Source organism: Blennius ocellaris (assembly GCF_963422515.1).
Source record: "Blennius ocellaris genome assembly, chromosome: 9".
Lineage (NCBI taxonomy): Eukaryota > Metazoa > Chordata > Actinopteri > Blenniiformes > Blenniidae > Blennius > Blennius ocellaris.
The window spans coordinates 4011021-4032456 of record NC_137658.1 but is presented as its reverse complement, the minus strand read 5'-3'; the positions used below and the strand labels follow the sequence as shown (position 1 = coordinate 4032456).

The 21436-nt window shown below is 42.8% G+C and overlaps 1 protein-coding gene across 1 annotated transcript; it reads left to right on the top strand.

The window, feature by feature from the left end:
* Positions 1 to 1605: 1605 nt before the first annotated feature.
* On the top strand, positions 1606 to 21436 carry slc36a1 (solute carrier family 36 member 1). Its single transcript, XM_080502614.1, is given in 13 exon segments — positions 1606 to 1654; positions 5657 to 5796; positions 8587 to 8701; positions 8845 to 8935; positions 9516 to 9604; positions 12397 to 12486; positions 12605 to 12689; positions 12907 to 13134; positions 13242 to 13334; positions 13336 to 13341; positions 14448 to 14614; positions 15452 to 15621; positions 19090 to 21436. Coding segments are annotated over 12 exon segments (1443 nt in total). The 5' UTR covers positions 1606 to 1654; positions 5657 to 5762; the 3' UTR covers positions 19365 to 21436.

Genomic DNA, 21436 nt, shown 5'->3' with positions numbered 1-21436 from the left:
GGGATAAAATACGTTCATTGCATTAAATACTGAAATTTCGAAATTAACTAATACTGGACATTATTGGAGCGCATGAGATTAATTAATTATATTAATTAATATTCTAAAATTGATTCTATTGGCAGCCATACTTATTTCATATGTGGTGACCAGAAATGAGAAGCATACAAGTACAAAACAGAGTAAGTATCGCAGTGTTAACAGACTGCTCCATTTACAAAACACTCCAGATGAATGTGTGATTGGAATAAAGTGAAAATAAACATGATCCATCCATCCACCCATCAATCCAATGCAGGATTGTGGAGCGCTATATCGCCATTCCCAGCTCAGGGCAGGATACACCCTGGACTTGTTGCCAGTCCAACACAGGGAAAACACAGAAATAGGCAACTAGACACACTCACATTTACGCCTTTAAACATTTCGAGTGAAAATGCATTGTATAGTGCAATAAACCTCACATTATTCATACATGCTGCTGTAAGCCGTTTCAACAACATGAACTGAATAAAAACTGTTTGCATTGTGACTATTGTAAATATTGAAAATATCAATACCACTAAGTATTTTCCCCATACATGTGTATATATGCATACATTTATATATTTATATATACATAGTCTATTCTCGTGTGTGCAATTGTCCATCTTTGTGCAATGCTGAGCTGCTGTGATGCCTATATTTCCCAATGTGGGATTAATAAAGTCCGATTTTATCATAGCTTATCTTTTGAACTGTGGGAGGAAATCAGTATTTGGATGATATTGTATCATAACAAATGTAGAAAATGCATATAAAAGTCAGAAAAAGACAGTTCCAGAGGGACCTCAAATACAATAATCGGATAGAATCAGAATCGAAAACAATAGTCTTAACGATATTAATAATAATACATTTTATATATATGCCAACACAAATTAACATACATTTATATTCACTTTTGAATTATTTTTCTTAAAGAATCAGAACAATTGAACAGTAGAACAAAACAAAGACAAGTCACAGAATTCGATATTCAATTATAAACATCTTAAATACAGCAAAACAAAACCCCTCAAAAGTCACATACATACTATGCAATTTAACACAGTGGACGCGTGATGTGTCACCATGACAACAGCACGGCTCTCTTCCGGGTGTGTGTCATGCCACGTGACCTCATCCCTGATTTTCACGGTGACGCGGCGCGCGCGCCCGAGCTCCACTTCTGTTTGGCGTTTAAATCTGTGACGCGGGGCCGCGCGCACCGATAAGAAAATAAAGAGGTCTGCGGCGGAGAGAGTGGAGCCGACGACGGACCCACAGGCGGGGGAGAAAGCCCCGAACACAGCGCCGACAGCCGCGGGGACAGAACCGCTATAAGAGTGCCTCCGGCCGGCGGGGGTGGGGAGGGTGGTGGTGGAGGAGCGAGCCGTTAACAGCGGGTGGGAGGAGCAGCTAACACCCGCTAACTCCGCGCCTCCAGAGCCCAGAGGAGGCGAGGCGCTGACAGCCGACCCACAAACCGCTAACGCCCGCAAAAGGAGGCACGGAGCTCACAGCCTCGAGTGGCTCCAGCCCCGGCAGACAACCGCGAACGGGGAACCTGGGCACGGCGGCTCCAGCTGGACCCTGGCCCGGAGGAGGAGAGCGGGCACTTGGCGTACCAGAGGTAGGCTGCTGCTGCTGTGTGTGTGTGTGGATGGGAATGGTTGCTAACGGGAGTTAGCTCGTGTTAATGCCACTGTCACTGTTTGGCACCACGCAGATCGTGGCGAAGCTCCGGGGCGAAGCCCTCGGTTTAGCTCGGCTCTTCCTGCTATTTCGGTCCCCGGGAGCTGCGAGACAAAACATCGGCTCACCTGTTCGTCTCACGGCCGCTTTAACTCGCTTTTAATTCAGCGCGACGCGATTAATCGTAAGCTCATTTTCGGGTTCACTTCAGGTGGTTCAGAGCAGCGGAGGGATCGAGAGAGAGAGAGATAGAGATATATATAGAGAGAGAGAGCCACTGTCCGGGTCTGGAGGACGGCTGTCTGTCTGGGAGAAGAAGGGGAGCAGACAGGGGGAGAGAGACAGAAACTGCCCGAGAGAGAGAGAGAGACGGAGAAAGTGTGATTGTATTGATCTACACGTCAAACTCACACATGAATGAAATCATCAAAAATAACAAGTCTTTTTAGAACGACTAATATTACTTCTGTCTGAACTTTGTACAGGAGCCATTTAACACTTGACTTTCAAACACACACTCTCCCGAGCAATGAGATTATTATTGCCCTTTGTGACCTTTAAGTGGAGTGCAAAACTTCCTTATTCTATTATAGCACAAAGGATCACCACTGACTTTAGTCTAAGTGTAATTAAGGTCCATTTATATTCCAGAATAAGCTTCGATCTCCATTGAGCTGAGGCAGTAAAATGACACCATGTGAACTTTTAAATACCAACAGCTATAAAGGTGCAAAGTACATCCCGAGAATGCGGTCAATGCACTTTGTGACTTTGAAAAGTATATTGTCCATTTTTATGCAGTTTTGGGTGTAAAGGTCGGTGACATTTGCCACTTTTTGACATTCACAGTCGCCAGCTAACCGTTTTTTTTGAGGGGCCCGAAGAAAGAGACCAGTGCACGTCCCTTTGTACTTACTGACATCTCCCCTTGTTTACAAACTCTGCTGAATTATATTGCATTAATGACGTGAGTTCCTCTCAGCTGTGTAAGTCGTTGTAATCTGCATTTCATTTCCTGGTCTCTGTGTTTAGTTTATTTCCTCCTGTCTGACTGAAACATTGCAATCTCCAATGGAACTCCAGTCATTCTTGTATCTAAAAAAAAACAAAAAACTTAACATCATTTTAGTTATTCTGAGCCAATTAAAGTTCAGATTGATCTCTTTGTTTGCCGGTTTTGTCCTGCAGGCTTCGTGTTTTAAACCTCTGCTCTGACTGGCTTGACAAGATTTCTGCTCTTCGCGGTTTGCCCTTTTTCAAATACGGGTCCTGTTTACACGACAATAATTTCAAGTGAAAAGTCAAACATTCTGTCTTGTTACAGGTGTCGTCTGCCCGTTAATGTTTTTTCAGTGTATTGTTCTGTCAAAAAAAAAACGACCAACGGCGACAACGCGTGGCCCGGCAATCTAACTACTTTTGGACTAGTTAAAAACTGAATTTGTATTAAAACAGTTCACCTCCTGATTAAGTAATGATTTCTCCCATTGCGTTTCTCTTGTAAATGCTGGGAGTCTTTCTCTGCAGCACTTGGAAAAAACAAAACATGAGTGTTGTATGTTGAAAAGGTTTGACATGGTGAAAGTTGCTGCGAGTGGCGGCACTCCCGTCTGTTTCCTCCTTCAATAACAAGAACTGCTGGTTTTGGTTTTATGATTGCTGCTCATTGAAGCGTCTCGTGATCGCAGAGGAGGAAACGTGTACACGCGTGTGTTGCAGTAAAACTATGAAATTAAATAGGATGCAATGGTACACCATGGAATCGGATATGAATCGGTTGAATAAATATGGAAACGTATTCCATTGAATGGTGTGTTATAGAAGTGTACTGTAAAAAAAAAAATCTGAAAAGTTTCATGTTTCCATGGTGACTTCCGCTTACGTGGAAATGCCAGAAACTCTGAAATTGACATGGATTCACTGATTTGATGCATTTTGTCTGTTTGGTTTGATATCGGAGCAGAAAGACTGGAATATTTCAGGTAGAAGATCTGCGGTCGTTCAGAAACCGTCGCCACGAAACGAATGTTTGTTTATTTAAACATTATTTGCTTTGTGTCACATGATTAAACCCCTTTTTAATAATCAAATGTTTGCTGTGTGAAGCAGAGGTGTTTAACACTGTGTTTCGTCCCTCCGGTGTACTTTGGATACTTTGGTTAAAAAAAGAAAAGTGCACATCTTTCAGGTTAAGACGGATTTCGAGGCGTGGAAACTTCTTGATTTTTGCATTTTCACAGAAATGTCTATCGATGTAGTTTTCATGTCGGGCCACTAGTGGCTGCTGCTGTTTGTTTTTAAAACATTAACAACAGCGAGCAAGCGGACATTCGTATGGATTAAAGACGACCACCGTGGATTGTTTTTCTGCGTCCCGGCAAAGTTGCCCCCGTTTCCATGGAGACTTTTTTTTTTTTAAAGTTGAGTTTTCAGCGGCTCTGAGCACCGTTGCCGTGTAAACAGACGCCTCCGTCCGGTCTGGATCACAGCGTCTCCGGGTAACTGATGCCACATTAATCCTGATCCTGAAGGATCAGGATGTGTTCAGGTGTGTCCCGGCTCCAACACGCCTGATCGAAAGGGAAGATTGCGACCGATCACGTGAAGCTGTGGCGAATCTGCTGACGCGGTGACATAACTCCCGTCCCTCACCTCGCTGCTGGTTAATATTCTGAGTGCCAGCCGGCAGCCACATGTATGAAGCGCGTGTGAAAATATAGGAAAGACATGTCACAGCTTCAAGTCAACGTGCGGCGGCGGCGTGACCGTTCCTCTGCTTCAACTGCTTTTAGTCGTTTCAATATTGTTTCGAACTGTTTAAGTCTTGAAGTTGAGCCTCGAGAAGAAAATGACGAAGTTTATGAAGAGTTTTTAATTGAATTTTGATTGAAAATGCTGTAATGACATATATTATGATTTAAAAGCAAAATTTTTCATTTAAGAATAACTATATTAAGCCAGTTTTTTTTTTTTTGTCTTGACGCTGGTTTCCTATTAGAACTTGTGCCTCTGAATGACCCCAAACTAAACGGGAAGTATGACCAGGGGGAAACGACAATGTTTTAAGTGAAAAAGCACAATTTTTGCATTTTCATTTCAGAAAACCTTCCTGAGAACAATCTGCTATAAAGCATAACCTCAATCAACATGCGGCGGTAATTAATTTTAATGACAGAATAATTAATTTGTTGACTTATTTGCGCCTCTGTCGTTATGCACTTTATCGCCCATGATGGGATTGTGAACATTTTTGGCTGTCTGAGTTCCAGATTCTTTCTAGTCTTTCTAATCTTTCATTTAAACTCCATCCACGAAGAGATTTTTCACACCCAGGCCCCATTTAAAAATGTTTTCAAGTGAAAATGCCAAAAAAAAAAAAGATTTGAAATGATGATGATGATGAAATATCGTTAAATTCAGCCTCTTCGTCGTCAAAACTCTGATCCTCCATAATGTAAACACAACTTGGGCGTGTGCACAACTCGTGACGTCACTCTATTATTGTCAGAAGCTCCGCCCAGCAGCGGAAATAGCGCTGTTTATTGGCTATTTTCTCGCAGATTGCCGTGTTTTAACATGTTACCCTTCGGCCAGTTAGCATAAAAAGGATCCTGGAAGCGACAGCCAGAGTGTTTTGGAGGTCGAATTTTCATTTCACTCGGACTTTAAAATGGAAGATATACGTGGGAGATGTGGGATTTTTAGAACCACGAGTGTGAGCGGCGTGGATTTCAATGTCCTTTAGTTGTGTAATTCACTAGAATTTGTCGTCACGAGCCGCGGGTTGCCGACCCCCCCCCCCCCCCCCCCCCGGTGTAGACGGACGTAGTTTTCAAAAACGTTGCCGTGTAAACTGGAGTGAAAATGTCTCGCCGGTGCGCCGGGAGGATTTCCTTCCCCTCCGTTGAGCTTCACGCCGGTGTTCCCGTCGTCTCCGCAGTGACGCCGTCCACGCTGGACTTCCCCCCGGATCGCCGCACCAGAACCCGTGAGGCCCGGGACGGGCCGCGCCGCGCCCAGCCGTCCACCGCACCACTGAGGCCAGCATGTTGGCGTCCAGCGACATGGACCGGGCCGAAGGTGAGCGATCGCAGCCGACCTTCATCCACCCAGCAGCTCCGACTCAAACCTTCCACTTGTTTTGTGTTTTTGATCTTGTGTTCCGTCTATTCTGTGTGGAAACAACCATTTGAAAGAGTTTCCCTCCGGGATTAATATAAAGTATTTCAATCCTGCACAAAATTAAAAAAAAAATTAAGTTCAGGAGGAGTCATGCAGCCGATAAAGGAAAAATGGAAGCGAGGAGGAACAATGGAGTTCAGCAAAAATACTGAAATACAAAAGTTAAACAATATGTTTACTATTTATAGAATTAAATAACAAAACAATCTGATAACTTGAATTGTATTCAGATTAGTAAAACACAAAGTTTACAAAAGAACAAGTGAAAACACAATTTACACATTAAAAAGACTTGGAAAAAAAAATCAGTTTGTATAGGATGTAATCAATGGATTTTAAATATTACCTTTGTCTTAATAAAGGTTTTACTTTATTTATTCTCTTCTTTATGCCATTTTTAATTGTTTTGTTTTAATAATCCTAATTGCTTAAGATTAAGATTCTTATTAATGAAAGAAATACATTATATTTCAAAGTAAAGCACTGAATTATTAAATAATTAAAAAAAAAAAAAGATATGAGGTTAAAAGTCATTTCCAAGACATTTTAAGTGATTTATGTGATCTTACTGAGAAATCAACTTGTATTTAAAAATTAAAAAATTGTTAAAAATCAGAATTTTTAAACAGAAGTGTACGAATAAAACTAGACACGAGATAAAGAAAATAAAGTGAGCAAAGGGAAGATGCTCTTCAGGACCACTGGTAAACAGGATGTGTGTTTCCAGGCCGCTATAAATCAAGACGTGAACATTATTTTCTGTTCGCCACAAAAGAAACCGAAGGTCAGATTCGCTGCACGAGAAGCCGCCTGTGTTTCCCCGGCGCTCGATGAAGAGGTTTCCTCGGGTCGCCAGTGTTGCTCAGCGTTGCTCAGCAGAGGCTGGCGTGGTGACGCTGCAGCGGCGGCGCACAAAAGGAAGTCGACGCATCGACCGCACGTCACGGTGATGGACGAGCTCCACCCGTCTCCGCCGCCCTCCGCCTCCAGCCGCTGCAGGAAGTCGTCGCACATTAATGTGCTCCAGACCGTCACACACAGGGGGGGAAAAAAAAAGATCTTATTTTTATCCGTTTACTGTGTCTTGAGCTTGAGCAGAGCATTTATTTACATTTAGTCCGTTTCCTAAAAACCCATTTATGATTTTTTTTTTTTTTTTTTTTGCACCAAATCAAATTTAACTGGAGCCTCGAAACACGTTTAACCTTTAAATACGAGGCCAAGACGGCATCTGAAGTTTGATCCATGCAGTCGTTTTGACAGGGACAAAACTTCTTTTTCCTGCATTTTTCAACTTGTGACACTTTTAACAACAGAATAGAACAGAAATACTTTATTCGCCGCAGAGGGAAATTCCTTAAAGCATTTCTCCAACACGGAATAAATAGAAAGTTGAATATCAAGTAAGACGGGATGAGTGGTGACGAGTGCCAGGCTTACAAAAGCACCGAAAGAATGAAGGTGACCCAAAACCCAGCGAGGACTATTTATGGAGAGGAGTTCCAGGAAGGAGGGACATTATATTATTTGTAAATGATCTTTAGTCTTTTATCCTGAAGTCCCACCTTTTCATTATGGGAAAAAGAAGACGAACGATGATTTTCACTGTGCAGAGGTATTTATAATGAACCTTATTTTCTTTTTTCTCTTTTTTGCATGTATGAAAAGTGCTCTATAAATAAAGTTTGATTTGATATTCATCACATGCCTCAGGAGGAATAAAAGGAACTAAAGCACAATGCAGAACAATTAAATGATTATGTCACAAGGAGGATTCCCGCAGTGGAGAATCGGTTTTAACACTTAAAATGGTCGTTACATCGACTAATAGGAGTTTATTGTATCGCAAAGTATTTTTGAAGCCTCGGGACAAGAAGTCTTATTGTGCCTTACTGTCAAAATTGTGTATTTTGTGGAAGGCAGACGGTTTATCTCACAGCTCTGTTCCCCCTTCAGCTGATATCAAACCGTAGATTTTAATGTTTGACTCGCCGAAGGTCATTTAACCTCAAGCACATGACTCCTGTCAATATTGACCGTCTCTTGACCAAACAGACGAGCTGCTGTGTCTTTTCACACTCGAAGACATTTGTCCCACGTCCCACGTCCCTCTTCTGTGACACCGATGAAATCCATGCATTTACATCAGGCTTGATTTTTTTTTGGTGCTAAATTTGGTGAATTTTTAAATATGTTCAAACCCCCAAAAAGACAATTAATTGTGGCCTTTATTTTTATTTTTTTTATATCTTTATATTATTATTATTATTATTATTATTATTATTATATTTGTATTTTTATTATTTATATTGTAATATTTTTATTTTTATTATTATTATTATTTTTTAAATTATTATTATCATCATCAATAATAATGATAATTCCTTCAGATATAAGCTCATTAACCTTTCAGTGCTGAAAATAAATTAAATGAACCTCGGCCTCACAGAGAAAACACCTGAAACGTCACTGTGACTTTAAATTAAAAAAAAAAAAAAAAAGCATCCGGAGGTTTACAGTTTCTGTGCAAATGTAGAAAAACCAGTTTATTTCTTGTTTCTTTTTTCTGGTATGTGGGACGACGTGTAATTGGAGTATCATCCCCCGTCTGACGGGTTCACTCAAATATTTACCTGCTGGCTGATTGGTCTCTCGCTCTCCCTCTCTCTCTCTCTCTCTCTCTCCCAGGCCCTTTGTTGTCGGACCAGAACCCCTCAGAGATGGACGCGTTGTGTCCGTCTCCTCCAGGACCTTCCAGGCCTCAACGCAACTACGAGAGGATCGGCGGGCGGGCGGGAACCTCGTGAGTGGCGTCGGTCCTCCGACACCTGAGACGGCGGAGAACCGGTGGACGTTCTGTGACTGAGCCTGTGTGTGTGTGTGTGTGTGTGTGTGTGCGTGCGCGTGTGTGTGTGTGTGTGTGTGCGTGCGTGTGCGTGTGTGTAGGTTCTGTCAGACCCTGATTCACCTGCTGAAGGGAAACATCGGCACCGGGCTGCTGGGTTTGCCGCTGGCTGTGAAAAACGCCGGCCTGGTGGTGAGCAGACACACATTTGCTTTTATCTCATGACTGCAGCGTTTGTATATGTGCACACACACACACACACACACACACACACACACACACACACACACACACACACACACACACACACACACACACTGGAGAACAAACAGCATGAGATTCAAACAGCAGCATTTTTTTTTCTTCTTCTTTTTGTTGACTTTAGTGAATTAGCACCTCCTCTTATGCAGCTTTTCAACAGTTTCTTAAGGCCCCGGCCGGCCACAAGTTTTATTTTATTTCTTAGCTTATTTGATAGTGACAGTGCATATCAATGTAAAACAGTGTAAATATGCCAGCTTATAGCAAAAAATGCTCATTTCCATCTGTTGTCCCTCGGTAGATACAGGAAAACATTAAAAAAAATAAATAAATAAATTTACAATAAAAATTTTTTTAAATACATGCATACATATTAAATGGACAGTTAAAAGTGTGCCTGCAGTCGTTTTTGTTGTTGTTGTTGTTGTTTTTTTGTTTTTTTTAAATGTAATGATCTATCTGCTGTGTCTGATTGTTAACCCGAGGACCTCTGTGTTTCCCCCCCAATCAGCTGGGTCCCATCAGCCTCTTCTGTATGGGGATCATCGCGGTGCACTGCATGAGGCTGCTGGTCAAGTGTTCACACCACCTCAGTGCAAAGTAAACACACACACACACTTTTCGATGGAACTTTCCGAACACAGTCTTGCCTCCGTCTCCCTGGAAACGGGGGGCGGGGATTCTGAAATGCTCCTGCATGCAAGAACCTGGTTCTTCTGCACATGCTCAGTAGATAAACAACAAACGACAACGTTTCCCTCCAGAGCGTTCATTGTGGACGGACATCGTTTTTCAAAACGTTGCAGTGGCAAACGCAAACCTTGTCCGAGGCGGAAGTGTAGCAGACTTAAGATCGGTTGAAGCGCTCAGGTAATGAGGCAACGCAGGAATCAGGATCTGCGCGTTTATTTTTCACCCGTCAGTCAGCAAAGAGGGCACAATTAGCGTCAGCATGCGGCTTCAACACATGTGAGCGTGTGTTGCATGCAAAACATATATTTATTTTCAACTATTGTTGAGGATTCTTTATATGTACAATGTATAATGATGTACCTTGCAAAACCGTATGAGCCAATATTGTGCAACACGACATAATTAACTATGAGCATTTTTTGTAATTACCTGAGTTTACTCTGACGACCCTTCTTTGGTGTTGCGACGGTCGACTGGCAGACGAGACAAACGCACTTCGAAAATGACATCGTGAAAAAAAAGTCCACCTCCCATTCCTCATGAAAGTGGCACGTTTTCGACTTCTCACTGGTCCAGCCCCCCCCCCCCCCCCCCCCCCCCCCCCCCCCCCACTCATTTTTGACGACCAAAGCTTTCTCTAGTTTGAAAGAAAAAGCAAGGGCTTCAAATTTGCGGTAACTCGCTGACTAGCTTGTTTGCTCCGCCACACTTAGCGTCGTCGTTTGCGCATGTGCGGTGACCTAAAGGTCCGAAAAAATTCAGCCGTCATCTGACGCTGCGTTCGATTGTACTCGTAATTCGTAAAAGGTAAATTAGTTTCATCACACCAGCGTCTATTTTTTTTTTTTTTTTTCTAATGTCATGCGATCTACTATTACTACCTTTGCGATCGGCCGGTAGATCGCGATCGACGTATTGAAGCACCCCTGGTTTAGACGAGCAAGACGCTGCGGGAAAACGTTCCGAGGCTGTGAGCGGGGCGGTAAATAACCGAGCAGCCGCTTCTGGGTAAATACAGGATGTTCTTCATGAACTCCTCTCCAAACAGACTCCACCTGCTCCTCAATTACAGTTGAAACGGGTCATCTGCTGCTGGATTGTCTCGAGTTCCTCGTTGGTGTGTCTTATCGTGCTGCCAAGTCGGCCTCCGCTTGGTGTGTGCGTGTCCTGAACCGTAAACCCTGGCATGATCCAGTGTTTTACAGCAGTGTGTGTGTGTGTGTGTGTGTGTGTGTGTACATCAGCGGGCCATCCCCCCCTGCCCTTTGCCCCGTTCACACAGGGATCTGCACAGGCCCCGCCCACTTCCACGCCAAAGAGGATTAGACGGGGGTTTGAGGAGCATGAATGGAGAGTTTCTCCAGCGGGACGCGGTCAGAAAATAGATCCCCGACACGAACGCGGGCGACGGTCGCCGTCACCGCGGCTAATCTCACCCGCCGGCCACGCTAGCGCCGCTAATACTCTTCATAGTCTCTTCATCCGTCTGTGCTTGACGTGCGTTTTCAAGGCCCCCGTTTCCACGACGACGCCTCGAGTGGAGTCGGATCTTTTGCGTTTTTTTTTTTCCGTAATGGAGTTTTTCACGTTAGGCCACTAGTGGGTGCTGCTGTTTGCGCGCGGGTTTGATTTCACCACAACAAACGGAGAACATCATGTTCTAGTCATTGACAATGGCGAGAACAAGTTGGCTTGTTGCCACGGTGACTGTTGACAGTAAAGCTACCAAGTCCCCCCATTTACACACAGTTTGTGGTTTCTTTACTTTAATGAATTAGTTTGTTGTTGTTTTTTCAGAACTTATTCTTCCGACTCACTTTCCCTCTGAGGCACAAAGATCCAAACCAGCCGTTTAAACTTTATTTTAATTAATTATTTATTTTTTAAACATAACTCGTTGCCCAGCATTGGGAGCATGAACACAGAAAGCACATCAAAATTTATTTTTTTCTTGATGATTTTGCTGACTATTTCCGGGTAAATCTTAAAAAAAACAAATAAATAAATACATTTTTAAAAACCCTGCAGAAAAACAAATTCCCAAACAGTGGTTAGAAGAACCTCGTGGAGATCCGAGGAGACGCAGGAACACAAAATTACCTCTGGAGTGTTCTCATTTATTCCTTTTTGTTTTTTAGTAAAATACTTAATTTAAAACAGAAAAAAAAAATGTGAAACATAAAATGTGTTAGTTTTTATCATATTAATTAGTTTAGTTGTTTTTTTTAATTTAGTTTCCCTTTCAGTTTCTTTAAATATTTACTCTATTTTAGTTTTAGTGAAAATCCTTGCTTTTATTAAATATAGTGTGTTTTGTTGATTATACCATTTTATGTTTTTTTCTTTTTTTCTTTTTTTTTTTTTATGTTAGAATTTTTCTGGTTTCTATAAAAATGTGTATTTCAGTATTTGATTATTTTATCTATTCCATCCACCTTCTTTCCCGCTTGGTCGGTTTGGGGTTTAATCAATTATCAATGTCTTTAATTAAATGTGTTTTAGAGGAGCGTCAATCTTTCTTTGTAGATTTAGTTGTACTGGTTTTGTTGACGTTCAAATTCTCTATTGACATTATAATAAAACAGCCTCTTGATTTGACTGTGATTAGTGTGTAAATGCGTGTGTGTGTGTGTGTGTGTGTGTGTGATTGTGTGTGATTGTGTGTGATTGTGTGTGCGTGTGTGTGCGTGTGTGTGCAGGATGAACCTGCCCTCTCTGACCTACGGCGAGGCCGCGCAGTACGGGATGGAGAACGTGTCGTGGCTCCGCAGACACTCTCAGTGGGGAAAGTGAGTCTCAAACAGGAAGTTCAATCGCCTGAAATGCTGCATTCAGGCGTCACTGGGAGATTTGTGTGTGTGTGTGTGATTTTTTGTTTTTTGTTTCTTTGTTTCTTTTGTGTCTCAGGCGAACAGTGAACTTGTTCCTCATCATCACTCAGCTCGGATTCTGCTGCGTTTACTTCGTCTTTCTCAGTGACAACATCAAGCAGGTCAGACACACACACACACGCACGCACACACATCTATCTATCAACTGTCCCATTCGAATAAATGACAGGAAAGTGTAATGCAGCTTGTGGCCACTAGATGGAGACGTCACACCAGTTATGCTGTTAGGAGTTTCTCTTGAGAGTTGGGACTTTTAAACGGATCAGAATCAGAGTTCAGACCCCGTTAAGACCTTCCCCTCCCCCGCTTTGTGTGCAGGTGGTGCAAGCAGCAAACTCCACCACCATCAGCTGCCAAATCAACTACACCAACCAGACCCAGGTCCTGACCCCCACCTTCGACTCGCGCCTCTACATGCTGTGCTTCCTGCCCGCCTTCATCCTGCTCGTCTTCACGCCCAACCTCAAGTTCCTGGCGCCGCTGTCGCTGGTGGCCAACGTGATGATGACGGCCAGCCTGGTCCTCATCTACTTCTACTCCCTGACGGTGAGACGCCAAACCACCGACGTGAAGTGGAACGAAGATTTTCGATTGTCGTTCTGGTTCGACTGACGAGTCGTTGGGGTTTTTTGGTTTTTTTTCCACCTCTGCAGAACATCACGTATCCCATCAACCTCCCCAAAGTGGGCCGGGCCAAAGACTACCCGCTCTTCTTCGGGACGGCTATCTTCGCCTTCGAGGGCATCGGGGGTGGTACGTGAGCAGCTTTACACACACACACACACACACACACACACACACACACACACACACACACACACACACACACACACACACACACATCTGGTGTGAACAGGAAGTGCGCACCTGCATTGATTCTCTGGATTACGACTTCAGATCACAACTCTTTGCATTCAATGCTCATATTATCAGGTTTTTAAAAAAAATATTTTTTAATCTGCACTGCCTCATGGTCTCATGCTCTGGTTCCTCACACCATGTGGGACACCATACCACACCATACCACACCATACCACACCATACCACACCACACCATACCACACCACACCATACCATACCACACCACACCACACCACACCATACTACACCATACTACACCATACCACACCATACCACACCACACCATACCATACTATACCACACCACACCATACTGTACTACACCGTACCACACCACACCATACCACACCATACCACACCACACCATACCACACCACACCATACCATACCACACCACACCACACCACACCATACTACACCATACTACACCATACCACACCATACCACACCACACCATACCATACTATACCACACCACACCATACTGTACTACACCGTACCACACCACACCATACCACACCATACCACACCGTACCACACCGTACCACACCTTACCACACAATACCACACCACACCATGTGGGACACCATACCATACCACACCATACCACACCATACCACACCATACCACACCATACCATACCATACTACACCACACCATACCATACTACACCACACCATACCATACCACACCACACCACACCATACTACACCACACCACACCATACTACACCACACCATACCATACTACACCATACCACACCACACCATACCGTACTACACCGTACCACACCATGCCACACCATACCATACCACACCACACCGTACCACACCTTACCACACCACACCATGTGGGACACCATACCATACCATACCACACCATACGGACTAATAACAGAGTTTAACCTGCACGTGGCATCATTAGGTTACTGTGTGTGTCGTGTGTGTGTGTGTGTGTGTGTGTGTGTTGTGTGTGTGTGTGTGTGTGTGTGTGCGTGTAGGTGCTTCCCCTGGAGAACAAGATGCAGAAGCCTCACACCTTCACCGTGGTTCTCTACCTGGGGATGAGCATCGTCACCTTCCTCTACATCAGCCTGGGAACCATCGGCTACATGTGCTTTGGTGACGACATCGGAGGAAGCATCACACTCAACCTGCCCAACTGCTGGTGAGGGAACACACACGCACGCACGCACGCACACACACACACACACACACACACACACACACACACACACACACACACACACACACACACACACACACACACACACACACAGACTCAACCACAGCAGCAGCCTCACTACATCACGTGGAACCAAACAGACTGCAGGTGCAAAAAAAAAGAACAGAATAACATCGTCTATCATTAAACGTTTCAAAAATATGAAAATATACATGAATATTTTGCACATATGAATGACAATGTGTTTTTTTAATATATATATATTTTTAGATACATTTTAATGTATATTCTACGCTCTCGCTCTCTCGCTCTCTCTTTTTCTCTCTCTTTTTCCCTTTCTCTCTTTCTCTTTCTTTTTCTCTCTCTCTCTCTCTTTTTCTCTCTCTTTCTCTTCTTCCCTCTCTTTCCCTCTGTCTTTCTCTCTCTTTTCTCTCTCTCTCTCTTTCTGTCTCTCTTTCTCTCTTTTTTCCTCTTTCTCTGTCTTTTTCTCTCTCTCTCTGTCTCTTTTCTCTTTCTCTCTCTTTTCCATCTCTCTCTCTTTCTCTCTCTCTCTCTCTCTCTCTCTCTCTTTCTCTTTTTCCCTTTCTCTTTTTCTCTCTCTCTCTCCCTTTTTCTCTCCCTCTTTCTCTCTCTCTCTCTCTTTCTCTTTTTCCCTTTCTCTTTTTCTCTCTCTCTCTCTCTTTTTCTCTCCCTCTTTCTCTCTCTCCCTCTCTCTTTTCCCCTCTTTTCCCTCTCTCTCTCTCTCTCTCTCCCTCTCTTTTTCTCTCTCTTTTTCCATCTTTCCCTATCTCCCCCCCCCCCCCCCCCCCCCCCTTACAGGACCTACCAGGCGGTGAAGCTCCTGTACTGCTTTGGGATCTTCATCACGTTCGCCCTGCAGTTCTACGTTCCAGCAGAGATCCTGATCCCCCCGGTGGTTTCCCGGGTTCCGGAGCGCTGGGTGACGCCGGTGGACTTGACGCTGCGCACCGTGCTGGTCCTCTTCACCTGTGAGTCTCCAGTCACTGCACCGCGGGGGGCGTCGCCCCAGACACACGCCTTTTTATACTACCTATATACTACCTATTTTTATACCTGTTTAATTCAATTATTTGTAAAAAAAAAAAAAAAAAAAAAAAATCCGTGACCGAGGATGAATAGTAATGGATTTACATATAAAGAGACGTAGTTATCACTACTATATATATATATATATATATATATATATCGCTCTCTATCTCTATCTCTATCGCTCTCTCTATCTCTACCTCTACCTATCTCTATATCTATCTCTATCTCTATCTCTATCTCCCTCTCTCTCTGTCTCTGCCGCTGGCTCTATATCTCTCTATATATCTCTCTATATATATCTCTCTCTATATATATATCTATCTCTATCTCTCTCTATATACCTCTATATCTCTCTATATATATCTCTCTCTATCTCTATCTCTATCTCTATCTCTCTCTATATACCTCTATATCTCTCTATATATATCTCTCTCTATCTCTCTCTCTATATATATCTCTATATCTCTATCTCTCTCTATATATATATATCTATATCTCTCTCTATCTCTCTCTATATATATATATTATATATATATATATATATATATATCTATATATATCTATATCTATATCTATATATATATGTGTCTATCTGTGAAGAGCACCAACACAACTCCTCACGCTTTCTAAGAAAACCCAGATAAGTAAGAACGCCACATGAAATCCAGATAAAAACGGCCAGAAACCACCAGACCAGTCGCGTCTCCGACTGGAAGTGACAATGAGGAGTTGACCTGCAGAGATCCACGGTGAATCTGCAGCTGAGCAGGAGTTTAGTCTGAACACACGTGTGTGTTTGCGTGAGGTGAAACTCTGCTGCTGCTTTACAGTTATAGAAGCAACACACAACATATACGTGTGTGTATGTGAGTGAGTGAGTGAGTGTGTGTGTGTGTGTAGGCATGCTGATGAGCTCATAAGGTGGATGAATGCGAACACGAGCCTCTTCATGTCTGAGGGTTAGCTTCCGGCCGCCCGCTCTCGCTCACGTTGCAGAAAAAAAGACGCCTTTCCTGCGGGAACTCACCGCCGCTGCCACACGCTCCAGTGGCGTGTGTGTGTGTACAGATGTGTGTGTGTGTGTGTGTGTGTGTGTGTGTGTGTGTGTGTGTGTGTGTGTGTGTGTGTGTGTGTGTGTGTGTGTGTGTGTGTGTGTGTGTGTGTGTGTGTGTGTGTGTGTGTGTGTGTGTGTGTGTGTGTGTGTGTGTGTGTGTGTGTGTGTGTGTGTGTGTGGCTTCCTGCAGGGAGAACTCTTTATTCTGTCGCTGGTCTTTTCGTCTCTTTTCATTGCTTCCACGTGAGCTTTGATCGGAGCTGCAGGCCGTCGCACTCACACACGCTAACACTTCAGTGAAATGCCCAGTGGGCTCCGTGCCAACACTGAATGATAAATAGTACACAGACACACACACACACACACACACACACACACACACACACACACACACACACACACACACACACACGATTATTAACCGGATTTATTTTTCTGAATCTTAGCTAAGAATCAGTCGTGATGCTGGCAATCAATGAGAATATTTAAAAATAATCGTACAACTTCTGTTTCATTGTGATTAATCGCATTTTTTTCATTTTGCGCTTCGCGTTAGTTTTTTTCTATTTTTTTTAATGTAAAGGAGTTTAGTTTAGGTTTAGTAGAGTCCAAATGCTAAAACGCCTAACTGCTAATAGCATTGTCGCCTCACGATATATATATATATATATATTCTTTAAAAAAAACAATGATTACTATTTTTTTATATTTTTTGATTTTTGTCATTTTATAACTTTTTTCTATTTTTTTCTTTAGTTTTTTCCCCACTGTTTTATATTATTTGATAACATGATTTGTTTCTATTGTATCCTCACTTTTCCTTATTTAATCACAATTACTCCAATTATAAATTTAATTTGACTTTTTTGTCAACTTTTTTACAAAATTCTTTTTTTATTTATTGGTTAAAGTATTTGGAATTTTTCATTATACAATTAAAGGACATTTAATTAAATGTTTTCGTATCGTATGTAAAAGATAAAAACTAGTTTTTTTCAGACAATTTTAGATTTCAATAACATTTAGTCAGATTCTGAAGAGTTTACATGTTCCAGTAAAGCTCATGCAGATATTTTAAACACTTTTTCTGTATATTGAGTTTTATCCTTGGGCTCCAGTTGTGAATTGAAACGTGACTATTTCCCGTGTTTGAGCCTCACACATGTCGCCCGTTTGTTTTCCCGCCGCCTCTTCATTTCCTCCCGAGCACAACAGATTGCTGCGCGGCGGCTCTTCATTCTGTCGGCGACGTCGGTCACTTATTTCAAACGGCGGCTTAACGAGAGATTGAGATGCATTTATTCATGAAAACAAGTGTTTATCCTCTCGCTCTCAACCCGACCGTTTTACCGCAATCACTTCCCGCAGTGGCCGTGGATAAAACGCTTCACGCCGTGTTCCGGCCTGCGGATCAGTGGAAGTGTGTGTCGGAGTGAATTTCCTCTTTCCAGGCACTGAAGACGCAACTTTTTGAAAACGCTTATATTTGCTTCTCGACACGTTGTCATTTATTACAGTGATTTTCAACCTTTTTTTTTTGAGCCAAGGCACATTTTCTTCTTTGGAAAAATCTGGAGGCACACCACCACCTGAAAGTGTTAACATTTTAAACTCTGTAGCCGATATTAACAATATAAAGTCATTCTTGTCAAAGTTTTAGCAACAGGAATCAAATAAATACAGTAAAATAAAGTATTTCCTAATTTCTTTTTTTTTTATTTAGCTGAGATAAGAGCTGAGATCCTGGTTCACATTCTTCCTTTTCAAAAACTTCTCCATCACTGTCACTGTCACGGTACTTTGATACAAGATGGCAGCAGGTGGTGCTGATTAACCAGACGGACGTCTTTCAGTTTCGATTTCACTGGCGAAGTTCTGTGCTGCCATCTATTGGCGAAGAGTATTAATACATGATTATACGGCTGTGAGAGCAAATGTTTTTTAGAAAAAAAAATGTGAAATTGGATCATTTCCCACGGCACACCTGACGAGATCTCACGGAAACACCAGTGGTTGAAAAACACCGATTTATTACACTGCTTTTAGGAACATATTTTCTCTTTTAAAGTTCCTCCTGTTTCTCTTATTCTGTGTTCAATGAATATGCATATCTCTTCTTCCTCCTCCTCCTCCTCCTCCCGCCTTCAGACGTACTTTAAAGCGCGCCCTTCATCGTCCTCTCCTTGTAAGTGAGGTTTTCATTCCCCAGTCGAGCAGCTCGCCGTCGTCCGCAGGTTAACGTGACGAACGCGGCGCAGAAAGCGGCTGATGTTCAAACGCCGTTTGATCTGCTAATGAGAGCGTGACACACACACACACACACACACTCACGCCCACTCCTCCCCGTGTGCAGGCGCCCTCGCCGTCCTCATCCCGGAGCTGGACCTGGTCATCTCCCTGGTGGGCTCGGTCAGCAGCAGCTTCCTGGCGCTCATCTTCCCGCCGCTGCTGCAGATCCTGACGTTCCACACGGAGGACCTGTCGCCGCTGGTCACCGCCAAGAACGCCGTGATCAGCGTGGTGGGGCTGGTGGGCTTCCTGACGGGGACGTACATCGCCATCGTGGAGATCGTGGCGCGGAACGCCCACAAACACGAAGAGACGCTCTCGCCGTTCATGGTGCAGTGACGCGGCTGTTGGCCTCCGCCGCCATTTTTTTTTTTTAAATATATATATATAGGGCACATGTGGTTTCATTTCATTTCCCTTTTTTTTTTTTTTTTTTTTTTCCCAAATACCCGCTGCGGTCGGGCGCCGTCGTGTTTTTATGTGACTTCAGCGAGTCACCGCGTTCCGAGTAGATAGTCACCGAGCGAGCCGTGTCTCCGCGACTCCTCCAAGCTAACGTCGTCTTTGCACTTTAAAATTTTTTTTTTTTGCCTTATTCTGATCCGTACACAAAAAAAAACTAACGACTCAGATCTGCCTCCAGACGTCTCAACGCCTCTTCTGCTTCTTAGTCTCTCTTTTTCAACCCGTATAAAAACGTTTCATTGACTTTCAAGTTGCCATGGAAACGGACGAGACGAGTCACAACAACAATCGGAAAGCAGACGTGTGTGTGTGTGTGTGTGTGTGGGTGAGATTCAGTGTACAGAAACAAAATGCCGACTCGTCAAAAGTCTCACCCTCACACGGTCACATTTTCCCTTCAAAATTTTTCAGGAAACTAAAATTTAACGAAGTTTCTGTGTGGAGCCGTAAAGAAATATCAGTGAATGTTGTTGATTTCATGTCAAAGTTAAAACATTTTTCTTTCATAACATTGCAAATTCTTACTGAAACTTTACAAAAGGCTAATAAAATTTAACGGAACTAAAATTAGGGATTCATGTTGGATTAAGTTAATTAACGTAAAACTAGTTAGTTTTTAGGTGAACTTAAATTATGACTTCTTTTTTTTTTTTTTTTACTACAGAGCACTCAAATATACACAGTCAATGCGTCCTATTCCGAGAAGAAGCTGCGTGAACTCGTTAGGCCACGCCCCCTCCCCGCACGCACACTTCTGTGAAGTGCATTTCGCGGAACTGTATCAATAAGAATGAGTTTTTTGTCCGGGCCGCCGTGTCGATCCGCTTTCAACTGAGCGATGCGTTCGGGTGCATCACGTAACTCCGACCCGCGCTAGCAGGTAGCATGGGTCATAGCATAGCATGCTTCAGGGCTCGCACAGTGGCGAGGCTACATGCTAAACGTGATTGAAATATGACTGATACACTCAAGAAGGTTTGCCAGAAAACGTAAGTAGACGACACGCACAGCCCCGTCGCCGACTTGTGGCGGTAAGCAAGGGAAATCTGACCAATCACAGAAGAGTTCACCGACGACGACAAACCAAACAAAATTTGTCCGAACTTTCTTTTATTTTTTTTTATTTTTTTATTATTCAACTTTCATCATGCACTGTTTTACGTCACTTTTTAATGTTAAAAGTACTTTTGTTACATTTACGTTAAAGTGTAATTTAACAATTTTTCGGATGCAGAAGTTTAATTTTGAACGAGCGAAACGGAAGGTTGGTTTTTTTTTTTTTGTTTTAATGTGAAAATTTCATTGGTGGCTATTTCAAATTATTATTATTATTATTTCCATTATGACTATTAAAAAAGGCTTGACGCTCCAGTCCTGCTGATTTGGATTTAATTTGATTGGGTACAAATTATTCTTTAAAACTTTGAGGTTAGAAAGTGAAAGATGATTTATTTATTTTTTTTGTTCGTTTTGGTCAGGATTTATTCCTTGCTGTGACGTTGACTGATCTGCAACCACTAACACACACACATACACACACACACTTAGCTCTTCTGTCTCAGAAAACATTTATTTTTTTAAATCGCTTTTATTTTTTCATGTGGTTTTATGTTGAAATGTTTTTACTTTCAAGGACCGAACCCTGGTTTTTTTTGGTTTTTGTTTTGTTTGTTTACTAAACTGGCTTTGATTCTCAAGACGTTCAGTGTGTACTGTCCTGTAACTTGTGGTTCAATCTAACAGTGTGTCTCTGTGTCCCCGAGTCTGGTCTCTCAGGCAAAACTCGCCTGCGGCTTGTAAATAAACTCACATGTTCATGTTTGCTCCATCTGGAAGGCGATGCCCCCCCCCCCCCCCCCCAACCCTTCATCCCCCCATCCATTCCTTGTGGACTTTAAAATGATTTTAATCTCATTTTGAACTGAACACTCCTTCACTTCCCTCTT